At 51.5% G+C, this 12,047-nt stretch overlaps 1 protein-coding gene across 1 annotated transcript in view; it reads right to left on the bottom strand.

The window, feature by feature from the left end:
* The window catches only part of ubap2a (ubiquitin associated protein 2a), a 31,969-nt gene that overhangs the window by 2,800 nt on the left and 17,122 nt on the right, over positions 1 to 12,047 (bottom strand). The window contains exons 12-18 of the mRNA XM_084445705.1: positions 6,919 to 7,150; positions 6,404 to 6,495; positions 4,472 to 4,522; positions 3,901 to 3,994; positions 3,181 to 3,579; positions 2,160 to 2,264; positions 301 to 368 (exon numbers count right to left, since the gene is read on the bottom strand). Coding sequence (XP_084301831.1) covers positions 301 to 368; positions 2,160 to 2,264; positions 3,181 to 3,579; positions 3,901 to 3,994; positions 4,472 to 4,522; positions 6,404 to 6,495; positions 6,919 to 7,150 — 1,041 coding nt within the window. The remainder of the gene's footprint in view (positions 1 to 300; positions 369 to 2,159; positions 2,265 to 3,180; positions 3,580 to 3,900; positions 3,995 to 4,471; positions 4,523 to 6,403; positions 6,496 to 6,918; positions 7,151 to 12,047) is intronic.

The raw sequence follows: 12,047 nt of genomic DNA on the forward strand, positions 1-12,047 counted from the left end.
ACGTTTTTATCCAAAGCGACTAACAATAATTGCATTTAACGTAGGAAAAGCCAATGTACTACTACTTGCCAGAACTCACAAGTGCATCTTCTTTCTAAAACAAGTGACTAAGAGAATAATCTAGTGCTGAAGGCAAAGTGCAGGAATAGCAATCTAAAGTACAGTGCAATACAATACAATAAGTACCAAACAATAAGGACCAAACGAATAAGTGACAACTTTGTATAACTCATAATGATAACCATCATGTAAATGTCTATTAATATTATGGGAGTGTAGGTGGAGAAGATGGACCCTCACCTGGGTCTTGTTGTAAACAGTTCCACTGATATCTGGCACTCCAGAGTTACTTGATGTCACAGAGACACCTACAGGAAGACGAGACAAACGGGACTGTATATCAAGTCAAATCGCACCACAAATATTAATAATAATAATAAATAAACAAAACATGAATCATGGTCTTCTACCGCTGACTAGAACAACACAGCGCGGCGCATCTCGCCTCGTCTACCCGACGACAACCGGCGTTTAAATAAAACACAACTCATAGAAACCTTTCTTTCACGAAGGAAATAAAATGTAACAGAACTGCACGGACGACGCCAGAGTAGATGTGTGAGGTTGGTGTGAGGTTTGTGTGAGGTGAGGTTGGTGTGAGGTTGGTGTGAGGTGAGGTTGGTGTGAGGTTTGTGTGGGTTGGTGTGAGGTTGGTGTGAGGTGAGGTTGGTGTGAGGTTGGTGTGAGGTGAGGTTGGTGTGAGGTGAGGTTGGTGTGAGGTTGGTGTGAGGTGAGGTTGGTGTGAGGTTGGTGTGAGGTGAGGTTGGTGTGAGGTGAGGTTGGTGTGAGGTGAGGTTGGTGTGAGGTTTGTGTGAGGTGAGGTTGGTGTGAGGTTTGTGCGAGGTGAGGTTTGTGTGAGGTTGGTGTGAGGTGAGGTTGGTGTGAGGTTGGTGTGAGGTGAGGTTTGTGCGAGGTTGGTGTGAGGTGAGGTTTGTGTGAGGTTTGTGTGAGGTTGGTGTGAGGTGAGGTTGGTGTGAGGTTGGTGTGAGGTGAGGTTGGTGTGAGGTGAGGTGAGGTTGGTGTGAGGTTTGTGTGAGGTTGGTGTGAGGTGAGGTTGGTGTGAGGTTTGTGTGAGGTTGGTGTGAGGTGAGGTTGGTGTGAGGTGAGGTGAGGTTGGTGTGAGGTTTGAGTGAGGTTAGTGTGAGGTGAGGTTGGTGTGAGGTGAGGTTTGTGTGAGGTTGGTGTGAGGTGAGGTTGGTGTGAGGTTTGTGTGAGGTTGGTGTGAGGTGAGGTTGGTGTGAGGTTTGTGTGAGGTTGGTGTGAGGTGAGGTTGGTGTGAGGTGAGGTTGGTGTGAGGTGAGGTTTGTGTGAGGTGAGGTTGGTGTGAGGTGAGGTTGGTGTGAGGTTGGTGTGAGGTGAGGTTTGTGTGAGGTTGGTGTGAGGTGAGGTTGGTGTGAGGTTTGTGTGAGGTTGGTGTGAGGTGAGGTTGGTGTGAGGTGAGGTGAGGTTGGTGTGAGGTTTGTGTGAGGTTAGTGTGAGGTGAGGTTGGTGTGAGGTGAGGTTGGTGTGAGGTTGGTGTGAGGTGAGGTTGGTGTGAGGTGAGGTTTGTGTGAGGTTGGTGTGAGGTGAGGTTGGTGTGAGGTTTGTGTGAGGTGAGGTTGGTGTGAGGTGAGGTTGGTGTGAGGTGAGGTTGGTGTGAGGTGAGGTTGGTGTGAGGTGAGGTTGGTGTGAGGTTTGTGTGAGGTTGGTGTGAGGTGAGGTTGGTGTGAGGTGAGGTTGGTGTGAGGTGAGGTTGGTGTGAGGTGAGGTTGGTGTGAGGTGAGGTTTGTGTGAGGTTGGTGTGAGGTGAGGTTGGTGTGAGGTGAGGTTGGTGTGAGGTGAGGTTGGTGTGAGGTTGGTGTGAGGTGAGGTTGGTGTGAGGTGAGGTTGGTGTGAGGTTGGTGTGAGGTGAGGTTGGTGTGAGGTGAGGTTGGTGTGAGGTGAGGTTGGTGTGAGGTGAGGTTGGTGTGAGGTGAGGTTGGTGTGAGGTGAGGTTGGTGTGAGGTGAGGTTGGTGTGAGGTGAGGTTGGTGTGAGGTGAGGTTGGTGTGAGGTGAGGTTGGTGTGAGGTGAGGTTGGTGTGAGGTGAGGTTGGTGTGAGGTCTGTATTGACTAAAGCACCTTTGCCGGGTCCGGTAGCAGCAGACTTGGCCTGTGTCTGGGAGGAGTTGCTGTAACCCTTGCTGTAGTCCACTCCCCCCGGCCCCTGCGCCAGGTCCTCATACCCTGAGGACACGCAGAGGGCAGATCAGATTAGATCAGATTAGATCAGATTAAGATTACATTCACTTTATTGTCATTGCACAGCACAATTAGTTAGTTAGTCTTAGCCATAGTAGTTAGTAGCTAGTCAATTTTATCTTTGTCATCTTGTGTTCCTTTTATTGTATTTTGCAGGGGGTTCTCTACAGGTTCTGTTTGGTTCCATCTAGGGACGGACATTGCAAACTAGCCCTGGAATATGAATGCTGTGGTATATGATATCACTAGTTTTAACATTATGGTTATAACTTGTATGTATGTGTATCTGTCCCTATGGAAATAAATAAAAAATGAAAAAATGAAATAATAACAAAAGAAATGAAATGATGTGCGTCCAACCATAAGTGCAACAAACGGCAATTATATTGCAATGATAAGGAAGCATTATTCACAACAATCTATACAGTTAAGTGCATTGGTAGCGCAATGTGCAACGGTTATATAAAGCAACTGGTTATATATGTGCAATGGTTATATATAGTGAGATGATATACATTATATACATTCTCGTATCTGGGCTACTATCTACTATACTATATTACTCAAAATATAACATTTCCACACAGGTCCAATTCCTCTGAGGGTGCTTGTATTGGTGTGTGATCCAGGGTGTGTGTGTGTGTGTGTTGTGTGTGTGTTCCACTGACCTGTGTGTGATCCAGGGTGTGTGTGTGTGTGTGTGTGTGTGTGTGTGTGTGTTCCACTGACCTGTGTGTGATCCAGGGTGTGTGTGTGTTGTGTGTGTGTTCCACTGACCTGTGTGTGATCCAGGGTGTGTGTGTGTGTGTGTTGTGTGTGTGTTCCACTGACCTGTGTGTGATCCAGGGTGTGTGTGTGTGTGTGTGTGTGTGTGTGTTGTACTGACCTGTGTGTAACTGACCTGAGCTGAAGGTGTGCTGGCCGTAGCTGCTGGCCTGCTGCTGCTGCTGGAAGGGGCTGGCGGAAGGGTTCCCCAGGCCCAGGCTCATGCCGTGCTGCTTGGCCGAGGCCGGCCCCTGGCCCCCGGGCGGTACGAACATGGTGGGGGCGTACTGGAAGGCGGCGCTGGGCACGCCGCTGGGCACGCCGGCGTAGTATGGCAGGCCCGTGTAGCTGTAGCCCGGGGGGAGGAAGGCCTGCTGGCTGCCGTGGTGGCCCCCGCCCTGGGGCTGCCCCTGGGGCTGGGGAGGCGGGGCCTGGCTCGGCCCCTGGCTCTGGCCCTGTGGGGGCTGGGGGGCTGACAGGCTGCCGGAGGGCGCTGGGGAGGTGGAGTCACCCCGGCCGAACTTTGTGACTTCACCTGGACGAGGGGGGGGGGACGAGTTCTCAGGTAAAAGCGCAGCGGACACAGCGGGGGTCCGCCAAGGATGTGTGTTCATGGCGCCTCCATTTTATGTTCAATATTTCACAAAGGTACATCGTAATGTAAGTTAGGACATCTTTAAATGCTAAGGTGCCTGCGAAAAACCAATGAATCCAACTCTTTATCTCCTCTTGCACACTTAAATATATTCCATACCTCCTCTGGTCAATCCGTAAAATATGTCTAAATCAATACTACCCGCGTACTGCTATGGAGAGGCGTGGTTAAATCCCCGTCCGTGGGGCCGAAGGGACTTACCTGAGTAGGGGTTGTTGGCGTGGCCCCCATCTCTGCCAGAGAGAGTGGCTGTGGGGCCGGGGAATGTGATTCCGTAGTAATCCTGCAAAGAGGGCTGAAGAGGACGGAGAGGATCAGGAAGGATCAGCTCTAAACTGGGTTCTAGAACCTTAGATCCTCCAATTGGCTTCTAGAACCTCCCACTGGCTTCTAGAACCTAGGGCCTCCAACTGGCTTCTAGAGCCTTGAACCTCCCACTGGCTTCTAGAACCTTGAACCTCCATCTGGGTTCTAGAACCTAGAGCCTCCAATTGACATCAAGAACCTCCCACTGGCTTCTAGAACCCTTAACCTCCAACTGGGTTCTAGAACCTCCAACTGGGTTCTAGAACCTATGAGTCTTTCCACCTGCATCCTCAACTCAACAAGATGATGACTGTTCAGAATGGATCAAATCACCTCTCCACTGTATTCTATAGATAACACGACTCTGGGCCAATAGGAAGGCAACATGGCAGCTGTATTTGGCCAGTCTCTCCGCGTGTCTGAGCTGATGAGAGGATGAGGATGAGAGGGTTGAGAGAGTTCTCACCATTGGTAGTCTTGACTGTAACATGTGGAGGTCCTCGTAGCCGTAGATCTGCTATGGGACACAAAGGTCAAAGTGTCACTTGAGATGCACACCAACACACATTCTATATACACACACCGCACACACACACACACACACACACACACACACACACAGGAGTGCAGGGTTCGCACTTTTAAGTCAAACGTCAAATTCCCTGACTTAACGATTTTCAATGAATTCAATTTCCATGACCTACTGTATAATGAACGGAAGAACTGTTGACAAATTGACGAGCGGGAAAGGGACAAATGAGCACTGATTGATCAAGTAACCATAACAACCACGCAATATGGGAAAAGCGTGAAATAACCCCGATAATGAAAAATACTGCATGGAAACTATGACATGTTGATGAATGGTAACTAAAATGTCAACATGCTACAAACCAAATTCCCTGATATTCCTTGACATGGCCCCAAAAAACAGATCAAAGCCCCTGACTTCTCATGTCTGGGAGAGACTTCCCAGAAATAATATTCCATGATATTCCAGAAAATTCCTGACCGGTGTGAACCCTGGGATTAAAGTAACGAGTAGTTAGTTTATTAAAGTAAAGAGTAGTTAGTTTATTAAAGTAAAGAGTAGTTAGTTTATTAAAGTAAAGAGTAGTTAGTTTATTAAAGTAGAGTAGTTAGTTTATTAAAATAAAGAGTAGTTAGTTTATTAAAATAAAGAGTAGTTAGTTTATTAAAGTAGAGTAGTTAGTTTATTGAAGTAAAGAGTAGTTAGTTTATTAAAGTAAAGAGTAGTTAGTTTATTAAAGTAGAGAGTAGTTAGTTTATTGAAGTAGAGAGTAGTTAGTTTATTAAAGTAGAGTAGTTAGTTTATTAAAGTAGAGAGTAGTTAGTTTATGAAAGTAAAGAGTAGTTAGTTTATTAAAGTAGAGTAGTTAGTTTATTAAAGTAAAGAGTAGTTAGTTTATTAAAGTAAAGAGTAGTTAGTTTATTAAAGTAGAGAGTAGTTAGTTTATTAAAGTAGAGAGTAGTTAGTTTATTAAAGTAGAGAGTAGTTAGTTTATTGAAGTAGAGAGTAGTTAGTTTATTAAAGTAGAGTAGTTAGTTTATTGAAGTAGAGAGTAGTTAGTTTATTAAAGTAGAGAGTAGTTAGTTTATTGAAGTAGAGAGTAGTTAGTTTATTAAAGTAGAGAGTAGTTAGTTTATTAAAGTAAAGAGTAGTTAGTTTATTAAAGTAGAGTAGTTAGTTTATTAAAGTAGAGTAGTTAGTTTATGAAAGTAGAGAGTAGTTAGTTTATTGAAGTAGAGAGTAGTTAGTTTATTAAAGTAGAGAGTAGTTAGTTTATTGAAGTAGAGAGTAGTTAGTTTATTAAAGTAGAGAGTAGTTAGTTTATTAAAGTAAAGAGTAGTTAGTTTATTAAAGTAGAGTAGTTAGTTTATTAAAGTAGAGTAGTTAGTTTATGAAAGTAGAGAGTAGTTAGTTTATTGAAGTAGAGAGTAGTTAGTTTATTAAAGTAGAGTAGTTAGTTTATGAAAGTAAAGAGTAGTTAGTTTATGAAAGTAAAGAGTAGTTAGTTTATTAAAGTAGAGAGTAGTTAGTTTATTAAAGTAAAGAGTAGTTAGTTTATTGAAGTAGAGAGTAGTTAGTTTATTAAAGTAGAGTAGTTAGTTTATGAAAGTAAAGAGTAGTTAGTTTATTAAAGTAGAGAGTAGTTAGTTTATTAAAGTAGAGAGTAGTTAGTTTATTAAAGTAAAGAGTAGTTAGTTTATTGAAGTAGAGAGTAGTTAGTTTATTAAAGTAGAGAGTAGTTAGTTTATTAAAGTAGAGAGTAGTTAGTTTATTAAAGTAAAGAGTAGTTAGTTTATTAAAGTAGAGAGTAGTTAGTTTATTAAAGTAGAGTAGTTAGTTTATGAAAGTAAAGAGTAGTTAGCCTACCGGGTAAGCGGGAAGCAGCCCTCCTGGACCCATGATGTACTGGTTGGGGAGCAGCGGAGGAACTCCCTGCGACAGGTTAGGAGGAGCTTTCCCTGGACACACACACACGCTTCTAATAAGGATGGAGGTCGGTGTGTGTGTGTGTGTGTGTGTGTGTCTGCAGAGGAATATTGCTGGAGTGTTTAATGCCTGAGAAAGAGAGTGTGTGTGTGTGTGTGTGTCTGCAGAGGAATATTGCTGGGGTATTTAATGCCTGAGCGTGTGTGTGTGTGTGTGTGTGTGTGTGTGTGCAGAGGAATACTGCTGGGGTATTTAATGCCTGAGTGTGTGTGTGTGTCTGCAGAGGAATATTGCTGGAGTGTTTAATGCCTGAGAGAGTGTGTGTGTGTGTGTGTGTGTGTGTGTGTGTGTGTGTGTGTGTGTGTGTGTGTGAGAGAGAGAGAGAGAGATAGAGTGTGAGTGTGAGTGTGCGTGTGTGTGTGTGTGAGTGTGTGCGCGCGTGTGTGTGCGCGTACCCGTGGATGAGGACAGCAGCTGAGCGGCCCGGGGGCCGGAGGAGAGGCTGGAGGAGGTCCCGTTGGAGCCCAGGCCCAGCGCCATGCCGGCGTGGAGCCCCCCGCCCACGCCCACGCCGCTCAGGTGGCCGATGCTACTGTTGATGAGGTGGGCCGAGTGGTTCGGCGCCGACGAGTAGGAGGAGCCAGAGGAGGGCGCCAGGGAGCTGATGCTGCTGTCCACACTGGTGTACTGTGTGGGGGGGATTCATGAGGAAATGGAGAGTAAGTTCGGAATAGGACGTTTTTTTGTGCCACACTTGTGTATAGGACGTGTTTATGTGTAGAATGTAACGGGGACATGTCCCCATCAATATTCAGAGACTACTGAATTGTCCCCGGCAATAATTTTGTACACAAACGCTTATTTGTATGCAGCAAGTGCACATGTGGGCCAAATGTTACGGCGGCACCTCCGCGCGCATTCCCCTCCGCTCCTCCGAGCTTGCCGGTGGCCCGACGCAACGTGCGTCGGTCCGGCTCTACCCCGCGGCGTTCGGGGTCTCCCGAATTCCCGCCTCCTGAGAGTAATCCTGAGACGCCCAGCACCTCAGCACGCGCACAGCGCGCGCTCCAACGCCACAGGTGAAGGCAATCGTGGTGATTAGTGAACGCGCTTACGGCTGAGTGCTGCACCGGGTCCCAATCATCATCATCGCCTGCCTACAAGAACCCTGGTTTTCTCCATGCTCATCGCCAGACCTTCCCATAGAATACCTGTGGCAAGTACCCTAGCCAGCTTAGCCTACCTTGTTGATTGCTGTCCGTATCTCTGTTTTCAGTTTTGCTTATCCATTTTTTCTCGTTCCGTTTTATTTTCCCTCCAGACCCAGTGTGCAGTGCTCGGCTTGCCTGCTATCACCACCCCTGGACTGAAACACGGATTCCCTGACCCCCCTTCTGGATATGGACTTTGACTACGGATTACGGATATTGGACATTGTTTGTTGATCGCCTGACCCCTGCCTGTTTATCGTTTTTGACCTTGCCTGCTGGACTTATTAATTTATTATTAAACCGCCCTTTGGGCTTTGCATTTTTTCTCTGCCTCCGGTGTCGTGCGTTTGGGTCCAAATCCAACCCAGTCATAACAGAAGATCTGGCCAGTATGGACCCAGCCGGCACTGGAGAGCAACCGGAGACACCTTTGGCTCTCCAACTCCAAGGACGGGTGATCGCTGATCATGCCCGACTACTGCGGGAGGCCTCTGTCGCCATGACCGATCTACACACACGGATGGAGGTTCAGAACACCCAACAACAGGCTCAGTATCAGCAGATCCAGGGCCTGGTTGCCATGGTTCAGGCGATGTCCACCCAGATCGCTGCCCTCACCTCCATCGTGTCCCAGGCCAGTCCGGCAGCTCCTGTGGCATCAGCACCCATTCCCGCTCCCGTCCCCGTGCCGACGCCCCAGCCCCAGCGTGAACCTCACCTAGCTAACCCCAAGCCATACGATGGGACCTTCTCTGAGTGTAGGGGCTTCCTCATGCAGTGTGGATACATTTTCCAACATCAACCCAGCATGTATTGGTCTGACGCTGCACGGGTGGGCTACATCGCTACACTCACCACTGGGGAGGCTCTGAAATGGGTCCAGGCAGCCCTGGGTCCGGGCAGTCACCTCCGCGATGACTATGCTGCTTTTGAGGCTGAGTTTAGGCTAGTTTTTGATCATGCTGCTGATGGTCAGGACGTTAATGCCCGTCTCACCACCATCCAGCAGGGTGGCCGCTCCGTGGCTGCCTACGCTACCGAGTTCCGCACCCTGGCTATGGGTAGCGGGTGGGACGACGTCGGTCTGCGCAGCGAGTTCCGACGAGGCCTGAGCGAGACTCTCAAGGACGCGCTGGTCAGGGACCGCCCCACCTCCCTTAACCAACTCATCTTTCTCACAATGGAAATCGACGAACGCAACCAGGAGAGGAAGCGTGAGAAAGCGCTGTGTCATCCCGCCCCCTCTGGTCGCTCTCCGGGCATGTCCGGTACAAACTACTCCACCGTTCCACTCACCCTGACCAGGCCTGCTCTCACCGGCGAAGAGCCCATGCAAGTGGGTAGGGCTCGCCTCACGGCTGTTGAGAAGGACCGAAGGAGGGCACTGGGATTGTGTCTCTACTGTGGAGCTAAGGGCCATCTGAGGGACAGCTGTCCCACTCTGCCAAAAGAGTAGGCTCACCAGCCAGGAGGGGATTTCTGGTGAGCCGTGTTACCCATTCCCCACCATCTGTCAGCCCTGCCCGGTTCGAAGTTACCCTCGCCTGGCACGGGCAGACGCTTACCATCGGTGCGCTCATTGACTCTGGGGCTGATGACAACTTTGTGGATGCGCACCTTGCCGCCTCAGCGGCTTTCCCCCTCGCCGCCCTGGAAACCCCTCTCACCGTCTCGGCCTTGGATGGACACGACCTAGGCCCCCTCACACACCGGACCGAGCCACTGACCATGACAATTTCCGGAAATCACGTGGAGGAGATCCGGTTCTACATTCTTGAGACCCCCCGGGCTCCTCTCATTCTGGGCCGACCATGGCTGGAGCTCCATGTGCCGCATGTCAGCTACGGCCCCGGCCGCATTCTGAGCTGGAGCACGGCCTGTTACGCGCGGTGCCTCCGTGCTGCTCAGACTCCCTCCCTGTCGTCTCGGCCGCCCCCTGCTCCCCCCGACCTCTCCACCGTGCCAGAGGTTTACCACGACCTGGGAGAGGCCTTCAGCAAGGAGCGCGCCCGCACCCTTCCCCCGCACCGGCCCTACAACTGCGGCATTGAGCTCCGCCCCGGCGCCCAGCTCCCAGTTAGTCGCCTGTACAACCTCTCCCTCCCTGAGAAGGCGGCTATGGACAGCTACATCTCTGAGTGTCTGGCTGAGGGCCTCATCCGACCCACTCTCTCCCCGGTGGCGGCGGGGTTCTTCTTCGTGAAGAAGAAGGGTGGGGACCTCAGGCCATGCATTGACTACCGGGAGCTGAACGCCATCACCATCAGGAACACGTACCCTCTCCCCCTCATGAGTTCCAACTTCGAACCCCTCCTGGAGGCCACCATCTTCACGAAGTTGGACCTCCGGAACGCCTACCACCTGGTTCGAATCCATGAGGGGGATGAGTGGAAGACCGCGTTCAAGACTCCCCGAGGCCATTACGAATACCTAGTCATGCCGTTTGGCCTCACCAACGCCCCCTCCGTGTTCCAGGCTATGATGAATGACATCCTCCGGGACATGCTGGATATCTTTGTTGTGCTCTACCTCGACGACATCCTGGTGTTCTCCAGGAGCGCTGAGGAACACGTCCAGCACGTCCGCCTTGTCATCCAGCGTCTCCTGGAGAACCGCCTCTTCATCAAGGCCGAGAAGTGCACCTTCCACACTCCCTCTGTGGAGTTCCTGGGACTTATTGTGGAAGGTGGACAAACTCGGCCTGATCCCAAGAAAATCCAGGCTGTCGACCCGTAAGCAGCTGCAGTCCTTCCTTGACTTCGCCAACTTCTACCGGCGATTCATACGGGACTACAGCCGGGTGGCCGCTCCCCTCACTGCCCTCACCTCCTCTCTGCGTCCTTTTACCTGGACACCTGCAGCCAGTGCCGCCTTCACCGACCTCAAGAGGCGGTTCACCTCCGCGCCGGTCCTGCTTCATCCCGACCCCTCGAGGGCCTTCACCGTGGAGGTGGACGCTTCAGACACGGGTCTCGGCGGGGTTCTCTCACAACAGTCAGCGGCCGACCAGAAGATGCATCCCTGCGCCTTCTTCTCCCGCCGCTTCACACCTGCAGAGGAGAACTACGACATCGGCAACAGGGAGCTGCTGGCTGTTGTGGAGGCCTTCCAGGAGTGGCGGCACTGGCTAGAGGGCGCGGAGCACCCCGTCACCGTCTGGTCGGACCACAAGAACCTGACCTACCTCAGGTCGGCCAGGCGGCTGACCTCCCGTCAGGCGCGCTGGGCCCTGTACCTCGGACGGTTTTATTTCCACATCACTTACCGTCCGGAGTCCAAGAACACCAAGGCTGACGCACTCTCTCGGCTTTATGCGGCAGGGGAGGATCTTACCACTCCGGACACTATTCTTCCCGCCTCCCGGGTGATCGGGGTGGTCACTATGAACGTCGAGGCAGTGGTCAGGAGGGCCCAGCGCACCCAACCCGACCCCCGGACTGGCCCGCCCAACCGGCTGTTCGTCCCGGCTGCCGTCCGGACCCGTGTCCTCCAGTGGGGACATGTGAGCCGGTTTGCCTGCCACCCGGGTTCCCACCGTACGCTGTCTTTCCTACGCCGGCGGTTCTGGTGGCCCACCATGGCAGCGGACGTCAGAGAGTTCGTCTCCGCCTGCACCACCTGCGTCCGCAGCAAGGCATCCCACCAGCCGCCGGCTGGCCTGTTGCGACCCCTTCCTGTGCCCAGTCGTCCGTGGTCACACATCGCTCTGGACTTCGTGACCGGTCTCCCTCCCTCCCGGGGAAACACCACCATCCTGACCATTGTGGACCGGTTTTCGAAGTCTGTGCGCCTCGTGGCCCTACCCAAGCTCCCCACCTCGATGGAGACGGCGGAGCTGCTGACTGAGCACGTCTTTCGGCTCTACGGTCTGCCCCAGGATGTGGTGTCTGACCGTGGACCCCAGTTCACGTCTCAGGTATGGAGGGCATTCTGTGCGGGGATTGGGGCCACGGTCAGTCTCTCTTCTGGTTACCATCCACAGACCAACGGCCAGGCGGAGAGAGCCAACCAGAGCCTGGAGTCAGCCCTCCGGTGCATGTCCTCCCTTCACACATCCTCCTGGAGTCAGGACCTGCCCTGGGTCGAGTACTCACTGAACGCCATGGTCAGCGAGTCCACCGGCATGTCACCCTTCGAGTGCTCCCTGGGGTTCCAACCTCCCCTGTTCCTGCTCCAGGAGGCCGAGGCGTCGGTGCCGTCAGTCCAGGCTCATCTCCGCCGGTGCCAGAGGGTCTGGTCCGCAGTGCGGTCCGCCCTGCTCCGCGCTACAGCGCGCGCCTCCCGCGGTGCCAACCGGCGGCGTGTCCCGGCCCCGGTGTACCAGGTCGGTCAACGGGTTTACCTCTCCACTGCTGACCTGCCCCTCCACGTCT

Source organism: Borostomias antarcticus (assembly GCF_949987555.1).
Source record: "Borostomias antarcticus genome assembly, chromosome: 11".
NCBI lineage: Eukaryota > Metazoa > Chordata > Actinopteri > Stomiiformes > Stomiidae > Borostomias > Borostomias antarcticus.